This window comes from Vipera ursinii, assembly GCF_947247035.1.
Source record: "Vipera ursinii genome assembly, chromosome: 12".
In the NCBI taxonomy this organism is placed as follows: domain Eukaryota; kingdom Metazoa; phylum Chordata; class Lepidosauria; order Squamata; family Viperidae; genus Vipera; species Vipera ursinii.
The window spans coordinates 189,342-208,978 of NC_139525.1; the positions used below are offsets into that span (position 1 = coordinate 189,342).

A 19,637-nucleotide genomic window follows, 5' to 3' on the forward strand; every position below is an offset into this window, starting at 1 on the left:
GAGCGCAGCGACTCGGCCGGACTCCGCTCCCCCAAGCGACATCGCTGCTGCAGGGCCAAGGCGGCCCTTGGGACTCCCGCCCCCGAGGCCCGTCTCCCCAGGCGCACCCGGGGCTTGAGCGGCACCCCTTTTTACAGCCGTCTGTATTGTACACGGAACGAGCAGCTGCTGTTCTGCAAACGCGGAAGAGTAAACCTAATCCCTCCGCCCCTGTCGCGTGGGAAATTTCCTTTGGACAGGTCCTGCCCTGCGCGTGCGCGTTGCCAGGCGAGAAGCGGTGAGGTGACAAAGGGGGCGTGGCACCAAGATGGCGGGCTAGCGCGCGCGGCTCTTCCGTCGGCGCCTGCGCGTTCGAAGCCCGCTCGTGCGTCGCACCGTCCCTCTAAGCGGAGCCGGCGCCCGGAAGGCGGAGGCCGTTCGGCGCTGCTGCTGCTGCTGGATCCCGAGAGCGGCGGGCGGGAGCGCCGCAGGGAGGCGGCGGAGCTGCTGCTGGTGCCGCAGGAAGGCGGCGGGCCCGCGGAGCGCGCCTCGTCCTCCGCCGCGTCGCGCTGCCCGCCGCCGCCGCTGCTGGCCAGGATGCCTAACATCAAGATCTTCAGCGGCAGCTCGCACCAGGACCTCTCGCAGAAGATTGCCGACCGGCTGGGCCTCGAGCTGGGCAAGGTCGTCACCAAGAAGTTCTCCAACCAGGAGACCTGGTGCGCGTGAGGAGCGGCGCATGCGTGGGGGCGGGCGGGCGGGGGCGGGGAGAAGGGGGAGGGAAGGAGCGCCACGCCACGCCCTCATGCCACGCCCCCCTCAGCGTGGAGATCGGCGAGAGCGTCCGCGGTGAGGACGTCTACATCGTGCAGAGCGGCTGCGGGGAGATCAACGACAACCTGATGGAGCTGCTGATCATGATCAACGCCTGCAAGATCGCCTCGGCCAGCCGCGTCACGGCCGTCATCCCCTGCTTCCCCTACGCGCGCCAGGACAAGAAGGACAAGGTGCCCCGCGCCCCGCGCCCTCCTCCTGCCTAGCCCTGGCCGGCTCCCCCTGACCCGACCCGCCGCTGCCTCTCTTGCAGAGCCGGGCCCCGATCTCCGCCAAGCTGGTGGCCAACATGCTGTCGGTTGCCGGCGCGGACCACATCATCACCATGGACCTGCACGCCTCCCAGATCCAGGTTTGGGGCTGCGGTGGGGCGGGTGCCCCTCGGCGGGCAGCTGGCAACTTGGCATGCCTCGCTGCCTGGAGAGGAAGCTCCGTGGGGTCTCTTGGGCTGCTGTGGCAGATTGGGGGGCTAACGCCTCTAGCCGGATGTAGAAGGGGGCCTTCTCTCCTGCCTTCCGGGCAATGGCCCCAAAGCTTAGCCAAAAGGGTGCTCTGGGATCTTTGGGCTAAGGAGCTGCTCCCTTTCCCAAGGGCTTCTTCGACATCCCCGTGGACAACCTGTATGCTGAGCCAGCCGTCCTAAAGTGGATCAAGGAGAACATTGTTGAGTGGAAGAACTGCACCATTGTCTCTCCCGATGCTGGGGGAGCCAAGAGGTGAGACACCCAGAGCAATTGGGGTGAGGGCCTGTTTTGCTGAATGTTTTCAGTCTCAAATCATGGCTGTGATGAGGTCTTGATTAGTGACCACCTTGAAGAGATGTGGCCAAAGTCCCCATTCATTCTCCAAATTCAAAACACACCTGTATTTTTGTTGGCTTTCAGTGTGATGTTTTTCCTGGCTCTTGACTTTTTGTAGTGCTAGAACCTCAGTCAGCAGAGGACATCCCAGCTGACCAAAAAGGCAGCTGCAGGAGACTGTTTGCATTCATAAAATGCTTTGACTGGGAAACCCTTTCAAAAAATGAATTTTATTTTGGCCAGCTGTTGGCTCTGCTGCTTCTTCAAACCTTGGAATTGGAGCAAATGGGCTCTTCTGATCATCTAATGTTGTGCCTGGCACAGAAAAAAGCACGTCTAGGCATTCCTAAATATAAAAAAGAGCTCTGTTGTGAGAATTGCAGGACAGGCCATTGTGCTGTATTTGCATGTTGGTGATGTCAGCATGTGCTGCTGGCAGAGTTCATGGTAGCCTTGCCCAGCCTGCTCTTTTTGGATGGATTTGAGGTGGCGGTGCTGATAAGAATTCAGGGAGTTGCTGCCCTGCAGTCGGAAGGCATAAGAAGGGGCAGGATTACCACCCTTTCTGGAAATTGCTGGTATGGACCTGTCTCTCCACAGAGTGACTTCCATTGCTGATCGGCTGAATGTGGACTTTGCCCTTATTCATAAAGAGAGGAAGAAGGCCAGCGAGGTAGACCGCATGGTGCTGGTGGGAGATGTGAAGGACCGGGTGGCCATCCTTGTGGATGACATGGCAGACACATGTGGCACCATCTGCCACGCAGCAGACAAGTGAGTATCCTAACAGAATGTAGGCAGCCATCTGGGGTCAAGAGGGTGGGTGGCTAGTTCTGTCCTGGCTGATTCATCCTCCTACCTCTGCTTCTTTGAATGAAATTAGATATGCTGAAAGCAATAACAGGCTAACTTTGTAGACAATAAGACTGTAGGGAAGGTTTGTTGTTTACTAATGGCAGATTAGAATGCTTGCTTTGTTCACAGATGAGCAGCCGGCTCACCCAGTAAACGCTGCCTTCTGTCTGTTTTCCACATAGGCTGCTTTCAGCTGGTGCTACCAAAGTTTATGCCATCCTGACTCATGGGATCTTTTCTGGGCCAGCCATTTCCCGAATCAACCATGCCTGCTTTGAAGCAGTTGTAGTCACAAACACAATCCCCCAGGAGGACAAAATGAAACACTGCCCTAAAATCCAGGTGCGGCTGCCGAAGAAAAGGAGAGTCTGGACAGCTTGCAGGCTCCAGATGGCTTGACTCGTTGCTTTCTCTTTCTCTGCAGGTGATTGATATCTCCATGATCCTGGCTGAAGCCATCAGGCGGACTCACAACGGGGAATCTGTCTCTTACCTCTTCAGTCACGTCCCTTTATAACTCTAGATGCTGCTGCTTGGGTGGCTTTTTGAAAAACCAAAATTTGTTTTAACTTCAGTAGATGTTGCTTGTTTGATTGCCACACTCTTCCTTTCTACTTCTCAGTGTTTGGAGGGGGAGGGGGGAGAGATCATAGTTCATATTCTCAGCCTGTCCATTGACTGGGGTGCTTTTATGCAAATTACGTTTCTTGTGAACTTATTGACCTGTTTTCACTTGGAGGAGAATAGAACCAGCGTTTCAGGTCATCCATCGTGTGTCCTTGTGAGGGCTGGCAGCTAGTTGTGCAAAAGGTTAGGATTGCATTTTAGTTAAAATGGTCACTTGGTTCAAGAGTATGGAGAGAGAGGCCTTTCTGTGCCAAAAAATGCCCACATTTGGGGTGTGCCTTGACTGGAACTTACCTGCCTCTTCCTCCCCACCCCTTTTATGTCGTTCATTTCCTAAGGGGCGGGTTGGAGTGTCCCCCACCTCTTCCTTTTAAAGCAGACATGTCAAACTCGTGACGTCATGTGACATCACGTGACATCTCAGAGCTTTTTCCCCATTGCCGGCAATGGGGTGGGCGCGGTTTCCTCATGACGCGTCTGACCCGCAGGCTGGCAGTTCGACACCCGTTTTAAAGGCTTCCCAGAGGATTTATGCAGCTTGTGATCCTGAGGCATTCTGCCCAGTTGCTTTCAGGGATGTTTTTTGGCACCTGCTTTTCTACCTGACAGCAGTGGAGATCATTTCAGAGCAATGGGGCCTGCGTTCCTTTGAGAGGCAAAAGCAGCAGACCATGATCCCCATCCCAAAGGTTTTCAGAGTGTTTGAGGAGAGGAGAAACACGGCTCCCAGAAAAGCAGAGATCTTTGTAGCCTAAGCATGCTGCCTCTGGTCTCACAGCCCTTCAGCTGGGTTTTGGGCAGCAGTTCTGTGGATTGTATGCCTGTTGCTCTGGCGTGTATATGTGTATCTTATCTACGTGTGTGTGTGTGTGTGTGTGTGTCTGTCTGTCTGTCTGTCTGTCTTTTGCTTCTTATTTGGGCCCTTCCTGCTGCCTCTGCTTCGCTTCAGCTGCATCCCTAGGATACCAATGTGATGGTTGTGTTACTCAGAACTTCAGAGCAGGAGGAATTAAACTCTTCCTTAAAAATCAAGAGCTTTCTGGATGCTGTTCCCACACACACCATATTCCGGCAAGATTCTTTGGGCCGCAGCCCTTTCCCCCACTAAAAACAATAAAGGAGAGTGGGGAGGAATAGGTCTTGATATGGGTGAGGGACTATATGAGTGTCTGTGACTGTTGGAGTCGAACACATTGCGCTGCCTTCTTTGATGCAATACAAGCTATTGAATTAGCAGCTATTATTAACTGAAAACCTCCAAATTCAGTCCATGGAGATCTCTTTTCAGGGTGCCAAGGGGGTGGCAACTCGTTGTAATAGCCCCCATGGTTTGCCCACATATCTTTTTGCTGAAGCATATATGGAGCAACTTGCCGTGAATCCCTCCAAGTGAGTAGCTGTGCCACACAAAGGACATATATATGGGATAGGTCTACTTGAGCAGGGGGTTGAACTAGAAGACCTCCAAGGTCCCTTTCAGCTCTATTCTGATTGACTGACTGCCAGTGCACAAGGGAAGGCTGCTTATGGAAGGGCATCTCTCGGGGGAGGGGGGTATTTCTCCTCCATCTTACGTTCTCTCTCTGCAGCCTCCTAGCAGGGGCAAGTAGCCAAAAAACAGTGGGTGACATGGCTGGAGAAGCTTGCTAAACAATGGACAGGGCTAAATGTGGGTCTCTTATGTGCAGAGTTGGGGCTGGGTGCCCTCACCCTTCACACAATCTGGAAAGCGCATAATCCAGGAACCCAAACGTAACATCCCATGGAAGCCTGGTGCTCTGCTCCCCTGTAGCAGTAAGGCCAGTGTACCTTTGGGAGGCTAGCATCCTGCTCTTTATGGTGCTGATTTTGCCAGTTTGAGGGGTGAGGCAGTTGATTGGGGTGCTCTAATTGAATGCCTGCCACACTCCTTTGCCCCAAGGTAGTTCAGCACTTCTTGCACTGGAGAGCAGGAATTTAGGTCCACCTAGAGCAGGGGTTCATCCCCTGGGGGTGTGATGATATTCCAGGGGGTGCAAAAACGTGGGTTTAGAAATTTCAAAATTATAGTGTATATGCATAATTTGTTGCCGTTATTTCAAACTTGTAAGGGGTGCGAGAATATATCAGAAGCGTTCTAGGGGTGTAGGTATAGAAAAGCTGGCCTAGTTAGGGGGCCTTGCTGACTTGTACTATCCTAAAAGAAGGTTCTTGGTGTGTTCAGGGGTCCCCAAACGGATCACAGAGGATATCTGGCAGAAGCAGGTGGGCTGTTGCTGTGTCAGGTCAATTTTTTCCTCAAGGGATGAACCAGCTCTTTGAGCAGGAGATGCCTCTCACTGCTCCACAGGTACCTCCTTTGCTCCAGGTGTTTGCCCAAAAGAGTTTATTTCAAGGAGGCTCCCCTGAACTTGCAAATACAACTGGAATGAAGTTCAATTCTCTTGACAGTCAGGCAAAGGAACTATTCCTGCCCCAGAGAAAGCCCCCTCCTCTTGCTGAAAAGAAGGAAGTATTGCTGTCAAGGCAGAACACATTGACTAGAGTTGTGAGATCAGCCCTTGCAACTGACCAAGGCAGAACTGTGAGGAAATGTCAACACAGTAAAGGGGTGCGCTCCTTACTGCCCCCTCTAAAAAGCTCGGTTACCCCTCCAGCCCTGGTGGCCCTCCAGGCCCAGGCGTTCAGAGTATTGCCTTTTCCACTGTTCTCTGGCATCTCCTTGGGAAGTTGGAGATGGGGCTGCTGTGTTCACCACGTGAGTCTTCCATGATGCTAAGAAAGGGCTGTAGGAAGCCCCACCGGAAGCTCCAGGGGTGGAGCTTTCAGCAGAGAGAGAGAGAGAGAGGATGCGTTGCCGGCCAGGTCTGCATCTCTGTGCAAAGGAACAGACACACGTGCGGAAGAAGGTAAAGTGCCTTGGGCTGCTCTGGGTGGGGGTGGAGCAGAGTCCCCTGGGGCGTTTAATGTTTAGAAGGAGTGGGTTAAAATTTGCCTCAGGTCTGGACGAGTGGTCTTGGCACTCTCAAGGCTAGGGGCTCTTGAGAACCTAGCACTGGCAGTGTGGGAGCCTTTGGGCCAGGGATGGGGGAGAAGCTGGCCAAGGAAGGGTGGAGTTGAAAAATGGGCCAGATCAGATTGGGAACTGCAGAGGATCTCTCTCCCCACCCCCACTCCCGCCACCAAATCCCAATGGGAGAGGGAGAGGCCCTTGTGCAAGAGCTCCAGCCCGCCCTCCTGCTGCCCAGGAGAACTGCTGGGACGGGGAGCAGCTCAATTTGAATGATTCATTACAGCAACAGAGATGCAGATATTTTTAGGGTTGCCCTGTGCTCCGCCCTCTGGAATTGCAGGCTGGTGCCAATCCTTTCAGAAGACTCCCCAAAAGGTAGGACGAGAGGCTGGGCTTAGATTGGCTTCCATTGGTTGCCTGAGAGCCCTTCTGGGGAGCAGCAGTTCTCCAAGGAATGGATTTTCTCAATTGCTTTATTAAACCATGTTGATTTGAAGTGATCCCTAAGGAACGCAGAGGCTAGACCTATGGAGAAAAAAACTAATTTTAGTCAAAAATGGATCAGGAGGGACTAGATTCTAGCATCCACAGAATCCTAATTCATCCCCAAACATAAGACAACATTCTTAATATATTTTGAGACTGCAAGAACTGCTCTAGTAAACTTAGTTTGAGGAATTTCAAAAGTAGTGGAATTGGTAAGAGCAGTGTATTGTGAAAACCCCACAGGCTGCAGGCACAAAATTGGCAACCTTTAATGAAAAAAAATCATGCTGTGCAACACTAGTCTGGTAGCAAAGATCTCTACCCTAAGATCAGGAGATGTGAACAGCACTCCAAGCTGTGAGCGTGCACCTGCTCACTTGGAATCCAGTTAGTTTGACATTTATGATTTTTATGACTGTTGAGCAATTAGTAAAGCTGTTTTATTTTCTTTTTGAACAAAAAGGGTCCACATGCTTCTCATTCCTGCTTCTGAAATGAACACAACTATATTATCTTTTGCTTAACAAAGGGCGGAATCACTCCTGCTTAAACAGGAGGTTGGTGAGCAGGGATATATAACCAATTGGATTTATATCGTAAAGGGGCTAGTAGAAAACCTTGGAATGGCTTCAGAAAGATGGCTCCAGGAGAAACATCTAATTATTGGAGTGTAAAGAGACTGAAGAAGTAGAAGCCACCCTTTGTGAATAATAGGTTGCCTTAGCAAAGGTTGCAAAGAGGGAGAGCGTATGTGTGTGTAGAGAACATCTAAGAAGTCAAGCGTCCACAGACAAAATGTCTGTGGCCCCAACTTCAGTCATAAGGAGACAGATTCCTTTTTATTTAAAGATTAAATATTAATTTAATTAAAATTAAAATCAGAAGGAAGGATTAAATCTTTTCCCCGCTTGCCCTTTAAAGCAACTCACCCATTCAGAACCCAGGGCTGTGCACTTCCTCTATTCCCACAGAGACCTCACGACCAAGAAGCAAGTCAGACACTGCATTGATGGAAGAAGAGACAGAGAGGGGTCAGAGGCAAAGGGGCTGCGGGAGTTACTTTGTGGGCGCTGCCTCCAGCAGTCTCTCCACCCTGGCAACCTTCCCCATTTACAAGACCATCTTCCGCCAGCAACTGCATGCCTCCTCCATCACTGAAGCAGTGCATCAGCTGTGCCACGAAGGTTTCTGCCAAATCTATCGTGGTGTCTTTCCACCACTCATGGTCAAGACGCTGCAAGGAACATTGATGTTTGGCACCTACAACAGCTTCTACAGCTTCCTCTCAGATCAGCCATTCGGGTCCTGGTCCCGCAGAGCCACAGCTGGGCTGTTTTCTGGCTTCTTGGAAGCCTTGGTTTTCTGTCCCTTCGAGAGGGTTCAGAATGTGCTCCAGGATGGGAGGAAGGTCCAGAGGTTCCCCACCACACGTCACATCCTGACCACCTTCTGTTCCTGCCCCCTCGGGGAGAGCTTCAGCCTGGGCTTCTACCGAGGCCTCGGGCTCATCCTGGTCCGCAATGGGCTGGGGAGCTCCCTCTATTTTGCCTTGGAGGAGCCTCTCCGTAGCAGCTTCTCCACACAGAGCTTGCCTGTTGGAATCCCAGCCTTTCTGTCGGGCAGCATTAGTGGCACTTTGGTGTGCCTGCTGCTCTACCCCCTTGGCATTCTCATTGCCAATATGCAGTCCCAAATGGGAAGGCAGGAAACCCTCAGCCTCTTGGCCACGATGGCTGAGGTCTGGCAGGCCCGGGGAAGGAAAGCTCGGCTGCTGTACAGGGGCGGCTCTCTTCTCATTCTCCGCTCAAGCCTTACCTGGGGATTCACAACTGCCATCTACCAGTTCTTGTCCAAGGTCACAAGCTAAGGACTGATTCCGAAGCGGGGCTAGGGCTTTCAGTGTATGTAGACATGGTGTAAATGGAGACAATGGCAACAAGAAGGAAAGGAGAATTGCCCCACATGCGTGCAGGAGAATTGAACAGTATCAGGCTGGAAAGAGAGAAGTGCAGAGCAAACTCAAGAGTTGGGGGATTTGGTTCACTTGGACACTTTGTAGAGATCTGAAGGTTGCAGGCACATCTGGACTAACTTGATTCCATTGGAGCTCCAGAAAGCTCTGCTTTGCCCCCAACTGGATTACACAGTGGGCCAGCAAAGAATATCTTTTACTTTCCTGCAGGGCCCAGGGAAGGGGGAGGAGAAATAATGATTTCTGGTCTTGCATGTTGGACCCTTAAGTTACAAGCCGGACATCACAGCAGAATTAATTCCCAATAAATACACTGGGGTACATTATTTGTAACCTAATGCTGATTTGTGAATTAAGCTTGGGCTAAATTATTGGAACCATGTAATCAAATATATCAGCCAACTTGTCTTGGATCCTTTGGAGAAAGGGCATTGGCATGTTTCATTTTTTAGTTAATATTATTTTTATAAACTATCTTCACCTGAGCTGAATTTTAGCGGCTTACATTAATTTTGATACTTTAATAAGTAGCTGTTATGAATAAGCTGGTTATTCCTGGCCTGTTTGTTTCCCACTATAATCGCTGTCTGCTGATTGAAAGCCCACAAGAAGGACATGTTGGATAATTTTGGCATGTATATTTCATCATCTATGCTTTTATTTTATAAGGTCTCCAAACTTTCTTAGACTTCTTTTTTTATATAGACACACAAGTGTACACTTATTTTTTATTGGCGTAGAAAATAAGTGAGTACAACTACACGCCTCCCCACAATTCACTAGCAAATTTTTTGCAACCTCCAAGCATAATATCATAGAATAGCTATGCACTGTCTTACCGCAATATCTTATTACTTTGGGTTAGTTTTAAATATATAAATGTAGGTTCAAATATCCAGCATGAACTGTACTACGCTTATTAAAAAACAAAAAAAGGCACCCGAGCACGTGCCAAGCCCGCAGGCTCGGTCCTGCCTCTGCGGCTCGGGGAACGGAACTCGCCGGCCCGCCCACCCGCGATGAGGCGGGGCTTGCACAACAGTCGCGTGCAGGGCGGCGGCGCGATGGTTGCTACTCTCCCTTCCGGTTTCTGGCGGGCCGAGGGAGGCTGGCAGCTGCGGCCGTCGACATCCAAAATATGGATAAACGAAGGGTCGGCTCAAAGAGCAGCGCTTTCACCTTCACCCAACGTTGCAGCCTTCAGCAACCGCCACTTCTTCCTACAGTACCCCCTGCCCCCCCAGGCCTGCTCTCCGCCATAGGATCAGAACTGCGCAACCAACCGGTCTCCCGCCGAGGATCCGGGGAGGCGCTTCCCCCCCCCCGCCGCCGCCAGTGCGTGCGCGCTCGGAATCGGCGACTGTGAAAGGCCCCTGAATTACAGCTCCCATCATCCGCAGCGAGCAGCCTGCGGGAGCTCGATTAACAGCTCCCTGGAATGCCGGCCGCTGGATCCTTGCGAGGGCGACGCCCCGGGCGGACGCGGGGCCCGGAGGCAGCGGCGCGGTAGCCTCCCGCCGCGCCCTGCTAGTAACCCGGGGAGGCCTGGAGAAAAGGCAGGGCGGGGGCCCTCGGCGCACCCGGGGGTCACGCAGCGCGCCACGGACCGCCAGGCGAAGGAAGCGGCAAGGCTGACCGTGCAACTCTCAACGCACGCCGGGCGCGCCCTCCGGCCTGCCTCGGGGCCCCCAGGGGCGAGTCGGCTTCCACGGTGCAGCGCCCTCCCCGTTTAGGAAGAAGAAACTACACTTCCCGACGTACCCTGCGGTCCGGCCGCCAGATATAAAGGACCACCCTGACACGCTGGCTCAGAGCGCGCAGAACTCGGAGGCGGCGGTAGCTTTGCAGGTAACTCGCGGGCTAGGGAGCGGCGCCCTCTGCACGCCCGCGGACCCGGAGCCGCGGCGGAGAGGCGCTTTTCCCCTTTCCCTTCATGGGGGGGGGGGGTGTGCGCCTCTCCAGGGACTGCTGGGTGGGCCGCGTGAAGCCGAGCGGCGCTTCCCGCGCGAGTGGCTCGGCAGAGGCGCTGGGAGAGGCCGGGGAGCGAGGCGGGCTGGCGGACAAAGGCGAGAGGGGCGTGCCTGTGCTGAAGGTTCTCCCGGAGCCTGGCCTGGGGCGGGGGCGGCGCCCCCTGGGCCTGCTTTCCCCCTCTGGCCCCGCTCCTCCCCCGTGCCTGCGGCTCTTCTCGGCCTGGCTTGGGGCTGCGGCTGCCGGCCCCTTGTTCCGGGAAGCCCCGCGAGGAACCATGTGGCTTTTTGCAGTTCTGAAGGTATAGGCTTAGCTTCCTGTTTGGCCAAGATGTGCGACAAACCGGATCTTTCGGAGGTCGAGAAGTTTGATAAGAAAAAGCTGAAGAAAACGAATACGGAAGAGAAGAACACGCTTCCTTCCAAGGAGAGTAAGTATTTGGGGCGGGGCCTTCCAGCAGCTGCAACATTCGAGCAAACTCGCATGGGGCAAAGAGGGCAGGAAGGAGACTTGGGGAGCCTAACTTTTGGGGACCAGCAACTTGGGAAAGCTGTAGCCTCAGGCTGTGCTTTCTCCGCCTAGAGTTGAGCCCTGCCCAACTCCACTACAGTGGGAACTGGGCATCGGCCAGTCAGTCTCTGGAAGTCCAGGAGCAGCTGGCAGATGAGTGGCCCTTAGAGGGTCTCTGCCTTTGCAGGGACTCTTTCCTGCTTGTTATGGGATCCTCCTGCTGAGATGGGCTTCCTTCCCTGTAGTTCTGACTTTGGCAAAGCATCTGGGTGGCCGAGGTGTGAGTTTGGAATCCAAGCAAGGATAGGTCTCCACTGGGTTCCTTCCTTGAGCATCAAGACCTGGACTTATGGAGCTCTACCCAGGAAGGAGCTGGAGAACCAGAGTTTAAGGGCCCCACTTCCAGAACTGGGCCAGTGTGGGAGTTGGGAGACAACAGAACTAGGGTGCAGTTGGTGGTCCAGCAGACCTTGCCAATAAGTTTATACTACCCAGAAAATGCCTTCGCTTTCCCCCTCAACCCCTAGGGACCAAGGGCAGGGGGTCTGGGAGATGGCCGCAGGTGACTATTAATGCTCAAGGTGCTTTTTCTTTCCTCAGCCATTGAACAGGAAAAAGAGTCTTCCAAGTCATCATAGACCAGCAGCATGAAGCTCTGATGTTCTTTCTCAGCTTTTTTTAAAACATACATACATACATACATACATACATATATATATATATATGTACATCTCAAGAAATGCTGCAGCAACCCATCTCTGGCTGCTGCCTCTTTGGGCCTTTTTGCCTCCCCGCCCTCTTGCCTTTCTGGGCTTGGCCACGCACTCTGCTTCCATCACAGAAGAAAAAATCTACAGGAAATTTCTGGGGTTTGCCCAACACAATTTTCTTTTGGGGGGGATTTCATCAGTTAAATCCTATTTAGTAAAAATGTGATTGTTTTTGCAGCTTTGATTTCCTAAAAATGGAAAGGAAAATCTATTAAAATTTTAAAAATGAATTACCTCATGACTGTCTCTCATGATTCCTCCCCAGAGCCCCCAAACTTTGAGGGCATTTGGCCCAGGCCTGTGCTGTGAGTTGAGAAAGAGTGGCGCTTTTGAAAGGGGGGGGAACCGGTGTTCTGTCTGATGGGGGCAGAAAGGTGTAAGAGTCGGGGTCTGGAATCTCTGCCTCTTCCTGGCAGAGACATTTCTTTTGGGGAAGTCAGAGGATCATCTGAGAGATCGGGCCAAGGCAATCGCACTGCAGTTCTGCGAAACCCCCTGCAAGTAGCCACTGGTCCAGGCTCAGGGCTTTGAGAAGGTAAAATGTGAGTCTAAGCCAATCCTGAATAGGGAGTGCTAGGTTAAAGAGACAGCCAGAGATGAGAGGTTTTAGAAATGGAAAGAGAGCTACTAGCTTGTAGTCTGCCATGTGCAAGACAGTGACCCTGAAGGCCTCCAGGGGTGGCCTTTCATATTCTGGCTGGTAAAGGGCCCAGAGCAGGGGTCCAATATATTTGAAGGTGGGCACCTTTGTAGCCAGGAGGAAAGAATCAACAAACACTCAGCTTGATTTGATTTGATTTTATTAAATTTATTAAATTTAAATTTAAATTAAATTTAGATTTATTAAATTTAAGAGCTGTGGTCTTCTGAAGAGGCCTCAATTGTTTCCTTAGAAGATATTCAGATGGCAATTTACAGTGATGAAAGATAACTAACAACCAGGAGGAAACAGTAATAATTGAGTTCCAATACAGCGGTAAATTTTGGAGTCACCACTTCTGAGCTAACCACACTTGCTAAAGGGAGGGATTTGCAGAGATGTCAAAAGCTTGAAGAGGAAGGGAGCAAAACCTGCAACTTCCCCTCGGCGCTTTAGCAAGAAAGGCCGTTTTGGGTGTGCCTTTCTCAGCTTGAGGGAAGGCAAACTACAGGAACTTGCACTGAAAGCTTCACCTAGGACAAGAGCATCTGCTGGAAAGGTGGACAGTAGCCCTGCAGCCTCTTGAGAAAGGTGCACAGCTTTACCTAAGCGGAGCAGAGCCGAGCCAACCCCTGCAGATCCTTGCAGGGAGGGGGGGAGAGAAGGGCTCTGTGGTCAGGGCTATTGTGTTGGGTCTGGTTTGTTCAAGGAGAAGCCAGGCATCACCCAGCGCTCTGCGCAGCAGTTGAACCGCACCCTGGGACTTGCCCTCAACAGGGTGGGGATGCAGATGGGCATGCCCAAACCAAAATCCCTGTTCTACTCAGATGTGTGTCCTGACTTAGTGCAAGGGAAAAGAGGGTGGGCAGTTCTGAGCAAGAGAAAATCTTGTCAGCTACACTCCTCCGTGGCCCCCTCCCAGCCTCAGGGGGGCAAGTAGGGAGATGGAGCCATTCCCCTCCGCCTTGAAAAGGCCAGAACTGGCCCCCTCCGTCCTTTCAGAAGAAATAAGATAACCTTTATTATCATTTTTTACTGTTGGCACACTGGCACACATTAAAAATGAAATTCTGTTGCCTGCCCTTGAAAGTATATATCTACCCTTAGCCATACATATACACACTACAAACATACATATGTATATACCTAGATCCATACATATATACATACTAGTATACATTAATCACTGTCCATTTTGAATACATAGCAGAAAGAGGAAGCTTGAGGATTCACAAGGTTGATGCTACATGGAACAAAACTGACTGAATATAGATGTTCTGCTTCGGAAACCACAAAGCCTCCTCCCAGAAGCCTTCAACCTGACAAGGCACAGAGGAGCCTCAACCTCCATATAGACATGGGCAATCTTGCAGGCAACTCCCGGAGCCAGAGTTGTGGTTGAAACCTTGGGGAAGAAAAGTTACTGGATTTCCTGCTCCTTAATGATTCACTGCTGCATCTCAGGAACTTGGGCACTTTGGGTGCCTCTTCAGTAAAGCCCCATTTCCACATCCTGGGTACAAACAGCCCATTTCCTCCTGCACTCCACTGCACTGATTCACTTGTGCTGATTCTGCGGAGATTAGAATGATTCTCAGTGGGATCTCAGCTCCTTAGGAAAGATCACAAGGGGTAAAAGGGGTTTGGGAATGGCCATTGCCAGAAAGCATGGAGCTGGTCTGCATTTTACTCATTTAATCACTCTAAGGATGGGCTGGGGGGTGGTGGCACGTGGGAGGAACCCAGTCCATCTAGTTAATTTAGCTCCATGATCAGCGTATGTTCAGAAAGCATGTACATTTAGGAACCATGCTGAACTGCTCTGCAAGGCTGTCGGGGTCTGCTGTGGCCATTAGTGAGATGCAGCAGCCTGCTGACCCCATTCCTCACGCTACACTATCTCAATGCTTCCAAGTGCCCCTTTGCATGGCAGCAACAACAGGCCCTCCCCTGCCAGTAGCTGTTTGCTTTCCAGGTGTGTGCTTCAGCTAACAAAAATGTGGCTGATGCGGGCAAGGCCTCCCTCCCTCCCTCCTGGTTGGCTCCCCAGTGGAAGGTCAGGAGTGGGAGGCCACTCCCTGCACGCAGCACAGATCCGACAGGCCCGGGCTAGCTCGACAAGCAGGAGACGTCACCTGCCTTTTTTTTGTGCCGCCAGCCAAGCGTTTTTCGGAACGCCACAGGCGGCCGCCCCAGAGCAGAACCAACCCCGCCTCTTCCCCCTCGAAGACCGACTGGGAGGGAACGGCTTTGCTGCGTGCTCCGAATCGTAACTGTGAGATGGCAGGCTACATACACCGCTTTCGTTAATGCACCGGGCCACTCACAGCCGCCGGCCTGAACTTCCTTCCCTGCAGAGCTGAGCGCGGCTGGAAGCAGCGGGGCTGCTGCGTTGGAATAAAGGAGCCGCCCTCCGAAGCGCTGGGCCCGGCTCGGTGTTCGCGCAACACGTTGGTCCAGGCCAAGGGTAGGCAACCTCGGCTCTTTTATGATTCGTGGACTTCAACTCCCAGAATTCCACGAGTCATAAAAGAGCCGAGGTTGCCTAGCCCCGGTCCAGGCCCAGCCGAAGCACCCACTTGCCTCCGTCAGCCTCGTTCTGGCTCCGGGCCCCGCTCAAGGCAGGCAGCTGCCACGCCCGGGGCCTTGGAAGGAGGCCATGGTTCCGTGGCACTTGGCCTCGCACCCTCCCCCCTGCCCCACCCCATTCCGCCGGCCGGGCAGGGTCGCGGGCGGCCCTTCTGGCACTCCGCCCGCCGGCAACGTCGCCCAGGCGCTTCCGCGCGAAGGAGAGACGGGCGCGGCCCTTCCAGAGGCTCGCCTGAGCGCGCCGGGGAGCCGCGTGCCGCCCGCGCATGCGCACGGGGATGCCGCGTTCGGTAGACGGCCGCGCAGTCGCGGGCTGGCTCGGCGGGCGGGCGGAGGAGACGGAGCGGCGGGCTCGGGGCAGGGGCTCCGGGACGAGCCGGGACCTCCTGGTGAGGAAGAGGTCGGGCGGGGGCGGAGTTCCTGCAGCTTCCCGCGGGCGGGTCCGGGCTGGTCGTCGGCCGCTGCCGCCGGGCAGAGCTGCCTGGGGTGGAGCGGAGGATGCGGCGGCTGGCGCTGGCCGCCCCCTCCCCTCCGGCCCCTCGGCCACAGTGCAGCCCACCTCCTCCGGCTCCCCTCCCGCCCCGGGCCCGACGCGAGGCCCGGACGCGCCCGCGGCAACAGCTGGGCGGAACCGATGGGGGGCGTCGAGGCGGCTGGGGCGGAAAGGCCAGGGCGCAGCGGTTCTGGGGCGCGGGCCTCCTGGCTTGTAGCTAACATCGGTACGCGGATTGCGGTGCCTCCGGCCGTTTGCAGGCACCCGCCAGGTCCAGCGGGACTGTCCTCCCGAGTGTGGCTCTCCCTGGCTTCCAGATCAAATCCGGGGACCGGCGGAAGCCCTTTCTCAGCCAGCCGTGCCTGGGGAAGGCCTAAGGCCAGCGGGGCTTTGGCTCCTGGGAGTTGGCACTGGGGCCCCTGCCAGCCAGGAGCATTGCCTTCTCTTCTTCCGGCCCAGCTCCCAAGTAGGAAGTTCCCCAGAAAGGTGGGTCTCTGAGCCAGGAGATGTCCTGCTTGCCACCTACCAGGGAGCCGGGCCTAGCACCTGCCTGCTAACCCTGTGCTCTGCTCATTTCAAAGCTTGCTGCTGCCAGAACCACCATGAGCGGGAAGTCTCTGCTGCTGAAAGTCCTCCTCCTGGGAGACGGGGGCGTTGGCAAGAGCTCCCTCATGAACCGCTATGTCACTCACAAATTTGACTCCCAGGCCTTCCACACTATTGGGGTGGAGTTCCTCAACCAGGACCTGGAAGTGGACGGACGCCTTGTGACTCTGCAGATTTGGGACACGGCGGGACAGGAGCGCTTCAAAAGCCTGCGGACGCCCTTCTACCGTGGTGCAGATTGTTGCCTCTTGACCTTCAGCGTTGATGACCGCCAGAGCTTCGAGAATCTGGGCCATTGGCAGAAAGAGTTTGCCTGCTACGCCAATGTGAAAGATCCGGAGCACTTCCCCTTTGTGGTGCTGGGCAACAAGGTGGACAAAGCTGAGAGGCAGGTGGCAGCAGAGGAGGCCCGGGCATGGTGCCTGGCACATGGCAACTACCCTTACCTAGAGACAAGTGCCAAGGTTGATACAAATGTGGCAGTGGCTTTTGAGGAAGCAGTGAGGCAGGTGTTGGCCTTGGAAGAGCAGCTGGAGCACTCTGTGTTGGGCCAGACGGTCAGTCTGCATCCCAGTGCCAAGCCCAGCTCTTCGTGCTGCTGAGAGGTGCCAGACTAGAACTGGCTGCTGTTTACAGAGGGAGGAAGGGGAGTTCCTGAGCTAGACAACAACCCAATGGGGACCCAGGGTTCTTGGGTTTTCTGTTTAGCCCACTGAGCCCCTTATTGGTCAAACTGCCCTAGTGTAGCAGCCTTATGATCATGCAGCATCAGCTTGGACCCTTGCGGAGGGCACTTCCTGTCCTCTCTCTCCTCAGCCTGCCCTGTGAATTGTAGAGACATAGGGCCAGGATCCTTTGTCCTGTATCCCTCACCTCTGAGCAGGGCCAGGGAAAGCAAGAATTGCTGGAGCTTTTGCACAGTCCCTGGAGGCAAGCAGGCTGAGTCATGTGGAGCTTTGTGGCCGAGGTGCGTTGTGCTGATGGGGGGGGGAGCTGAGCAGAATCAGCCCATCTCTATGGCTACTGTTAGTGCCAAGCAACAGGAGACCACCATGCTATCTCTTCCACCTCTTCTGCCTTTGCTCCTGATGATTCCCCTTGAGATTGCTGCAGGTGCCTCACCCGGAAGTGTGGGATAAACCTCACTTTGACATTGGAGGAAGCAGATGGCTCTGAGCTGAATCTGGGGACAGAGACTGTTAACTTGGCTAGTTTATATGTAGGTGTGTATACTTAAGCTCAGTGAATCCAAAGCGTGGCCCACTTATGTGGCCATGTTGAATCGCTGAGCAGAGCAAAGATCAATGCCATTCTTAGCTTTCTGAGGTTGCAGATGCCTGGCCTCTTTAGCAAAGGAGGCCGTGTTACTTAGAAATACAGGTTCTGTGCTGAACAAATGCTGGAAGAGCTCTGTCCCCCTCGGGCTGTTCTGGAAACAAGGACCTCCCGACGCCTAGAAAAATGGTATAGGAGAAAGGCAAGCTTCTTCTGGGGCCTTTTGGCCAAAGAACTGAGCCCATGAGAGCACCTTGCGATAGGCCCACGGAGCTCAGCTTGCCATGTTCACAATTGCGGGCAACCCACCTTCTCCTACGAGCCACACTGGCCATTCCCCCACTGTCTTTGGGGTCCAGCAGAGGTGGCTTCAGGAGTGGGGCAGTTGGGATGTGGCAGAACCCTTGAACTAATTTTGTGCCCAAAGCCATGATAAGAGAAGCTCAGCTGCATCTGTCGGGGTGTTCTAAGAGGTGACGTGACAGAGAGAGCTTTTCTGGTGACTATGAATGAAGAAAGGAAAACTGCCAAGCACATGAACAGAGTTGTGTGTAACCACGCCTCCCGTGTGTTCTGTGCATCTTTTGTGACAAGATTAATAGATTAAGATGCAGTTCCAGATGCAGTAACTTTTTCATTCATTTCAAAGGAAAATTTACTCTTAGTGTTACAAGCATGTTTTTTTCAAAGCTGTCTCCAGAGAGCGTCATGTCAGTCTGTTACAGCTAAACCAAACCAGTACGCTAATAAAGATGGATTTCAGAAACCATCTTAAAAATGGCAAGTTCATTATCTCATCCGAAAGCCTACTTTGCCCCAACCATCTCACGCCTTGCCCTCTGGTGTAACCCATCCTGCCTGCTGTTCTGAAAAAGTGGGCTCTGATTTCTAAAACTTATGCTAGATCGCCTGCTTGTATGGCATCACAAAGCACCCTGATCACCTGTCTCCTTAACAGGCAGGAAAGCTGCTATTGTTCACATTTTGTGCTTGCTGGCCCAACAGTTTCTCCTCCAGTTTCCCCCCTGATGATCTGGGGTTGCTACAATCTAATAGTCATGAGTCAGCAGTGTAAGAAGGCAACAGATAAATGTATTTTGGGCAGAAGAAGGTGATTATATCCACAGGACACCAGTTTTCATGCTGTTTTGCCCACTAAAAAAACAGTGGGGATGTTATGTTCAGAGCACATAACAAATCCCTCAGAATTTGTTAGCAGTTACAGGTCTCCCTCCTCCTTACAGAGTCTCGTGGAAACATCAAAACTGACTAAAGGAGGGGGTGGAATTCTGACCTGCTTTACAGAGTGGCTCAACTGATGATGTTAAACCAGGCCTTCAGAAGACCAAACGATCCATCCAACCAACCAACCAGATCAATAGATAAATTCATTCTCAGAGAACTCGCCAACGTTCAAAGGTTTCAGGCCATTTCAGAAGGTCTCCACAAATACAATGTGTTTTAAATGTACTGTGTTTGTTGATTGATAAGGCACTTGTAATCTGCACCTATACAAACACCCTTTTTTCTGCACTCTCATCCCAATTTAAGTCCTGTATCAGTATAACCCGGGGTAGGCAACCTTGGCTCTTTTATGACTGGTGGACTTCAACTCCCAGAATTCCTGAGCCAGCATGACTCATTGAAGTCCACGAGTCATAAAAGCCAAGGTTGCCTACTGCTGGTATAGCCACTTCCTATATCTGACAAATGCTGCAAAACAGGTTAATCTGTAAAAGGGCCAGAATACCTGTTTGATTTTTGAGGCTCTCTCTTAGTGTGGGCTTCAATTTATGATCTGAAAGCCCACCCGTGTCTCTTGTGGGTGGCTCCCCTGGCAGGTGAAAGGAAGCCCCCCTCCCCTGGTGGACTTTGCTGATTGAGACTTTTTCTCTCTGCTCAAAGTTACAAAGCAAACCAGGAATTGCAGTTACAGAGGTAACTTTCATTTTCCATAACTTCACTGGGCATAGGGATAGGGCCTCCCCTTCCCCATATATTTGAGAAGCGCTCTGTGGGGCAGCAGAAGAAGGAGCTTTGTTTCTGGGTCATTCCTAGTTCTGAGCCAATCTGAACACCCACCAGGCTTTCAGAGTACAGAAGAAGGGAAGGGCTAGGGCAACCCGCTCTGTGCGGTGCCCGGCATTCTCGAAAGAGTGGGTGGGAGTGTGGAACAGCCATCTGGCCACAATGCGAGAAACAAGGGAGACAATTCTTCTCAGAAAGCCTGCAGTCCCAAGA

At 53.0% G+C, this 19,637-nt stretch overlaps 3 protein-coding genes and 1 long non-coding RNA gene across 6 annotated transcripts; 3 read left to right on the top strand and 1 right to left on the bottom strand.

The window, feature by feature from the left end:
* Positions 1–380: 380 nt before the first annotated feature.
* On the top strand, positions 381–4,127 carry PRPS1 (phosphoribosyl pyrophosphate synthetase 1). Of its 2 annotated transcripts, XM_083372106.1 has the most exons (7): positions 381–698; positions 803–986; positions 1,067–1,165; positions 1,405–1,529; positions 2,214–2,387; positions 2,651–2,810; positions 2,893–4,127. In XM_083372106.1, the coding sequence occupies exons 1-7, from the start codon at positions 577–579 to the stop codon at positions 2,983–2,985; spliced, it is 957 nt and encodes a 318-aa protein (XP_083228232.1). In that variant the 5' UTR covers positions 381–576; the 3' UTR covers positions 2,986–4,127. The 2 variants fall into 2 exon arrangements, with proteins under 2 accessions (XP_083228232.1, XP_083228233.1); XM_083372107.1 differs by lacking the exon at positions 803–986 and having other exon boundaries at positions 461–698.
* A 1,383-nt stretch (positions 4,128–5,510) lies between these two features.
* LOC310646010 lies at positions 5,511–8,525 on the bottom strand. Its single transcript, XR_014493627.1, has 3 exons — positions 8,389–8,525; positions 7,503–7,574; positions 5,511–6,612 (listed from the first exon to the last, which is right to left on the bottom strand). It is a non-coding gene; the product is annotated as an uncharacterized lncRNA (long non-coding RNA).
* SLC25A53 (solute carrier family 25 member 53) lies at positions 7,327–12,023 on the top strand. Its single transcript, XM_083372141.1, has 3 exons — positions 7,327–10,393; positions 10,807–10,943; positions 11,624–12,023. Exon 1 carries the CDS (start codon positions 7,583–7,585, stop codon positions 8,438–8,440), a length of 858 nt encoding a protein of 285 aa, XP_083228267.1. The 5' UTR covers positions 7,327–7,582; the 3' UTR covers positions 8,441–10,393; positions 10,807–10,943; positions 11,624–12,023.
* A 3,302-nt stretch (positions 12,024–15,325) lies between these two features.
* RAB9B (RAB9B, member RAS oncogene family) lies at positions 15,326–18,460 on the top strand. Of its 2 annotated transcripts, none has more exons than XM_083372139.1 (2): positions 15,326–15,411; positions 16,097–18,460. In XM_083372139.1, the coding sequence occupies exon 2, from the start codon at positions 16,118–16,120 to the stop codon at positions 16,721–16,723; it is 606 nt and encodes a 201-aa protein (XP_083228265.1). In that variant the 5' UTR covers positions 15,326–15,411; positions 16,097–16,117; the 3' UTR covers positions 16,724–18,460. The 2 variants fall into 2 exon arrangements, with proteins under 2 accessions (XP_083228265.1, XP_083228264.1); XM_083372138.1 differs by lacking the exon at positions 15,326–15,411 and adding an exon at positions 15,555–16,001.
* Positions 18,461–19,637: the final 1,177 nt, after the last annotated feature.

What these genes read in the sequence shown, in the direction of transcription:
- RAB9B (XM_083372138.1), top strand. Translation starts at nt 15,657, where the DNA reads ATGGGGGGCGTCGAGGCGGCTGGGGCGGAAAGGCCAGGGCGCAGCGGT. An exon ending in GTAGGAAGTTCCCCAGAAAG is followed by an intron (nt 16,002 to 16,096) that starts GTGGGTCTCTGA and finishes CTCATTTCAAAG; the next exon opens with CTTGCTGCTGCCAGAACCAC.
- SLC25A53 (XM_083372141.1), top strand. Translation starts at nt 7,583, where the DNA reads ATGGAAGAAGAGACAGAGAGGGGTCAGAGGCAAAGGGGCTGCGGGAGT.
- PRPS1 (XM_083372106.1), top strand. Translation starts at nt 577, where the DNA reads ATGCCTAACATCAAGATCTTCAGCGGCAGCTCGCACCAGGACCTCTCG. An exon ending in GATGCTGGGGGAGCCAAGAG is followed by an intron (nt 1,530 to 2,213) that starts GTGAGACACCCA and finishes GTCTCTCCACAG; the next exon opens with AGTGACTTCCATTGCTGATC. An exon ending in ATCTGCCACGCAGCAGACAA is followed by an intron (nt 2,388 to 2,650) that starts GTGAGTATCCTA and finishes TTTTCCACATAG; the next exon opens with GCTGCTTTCAGCTGGTGCTA.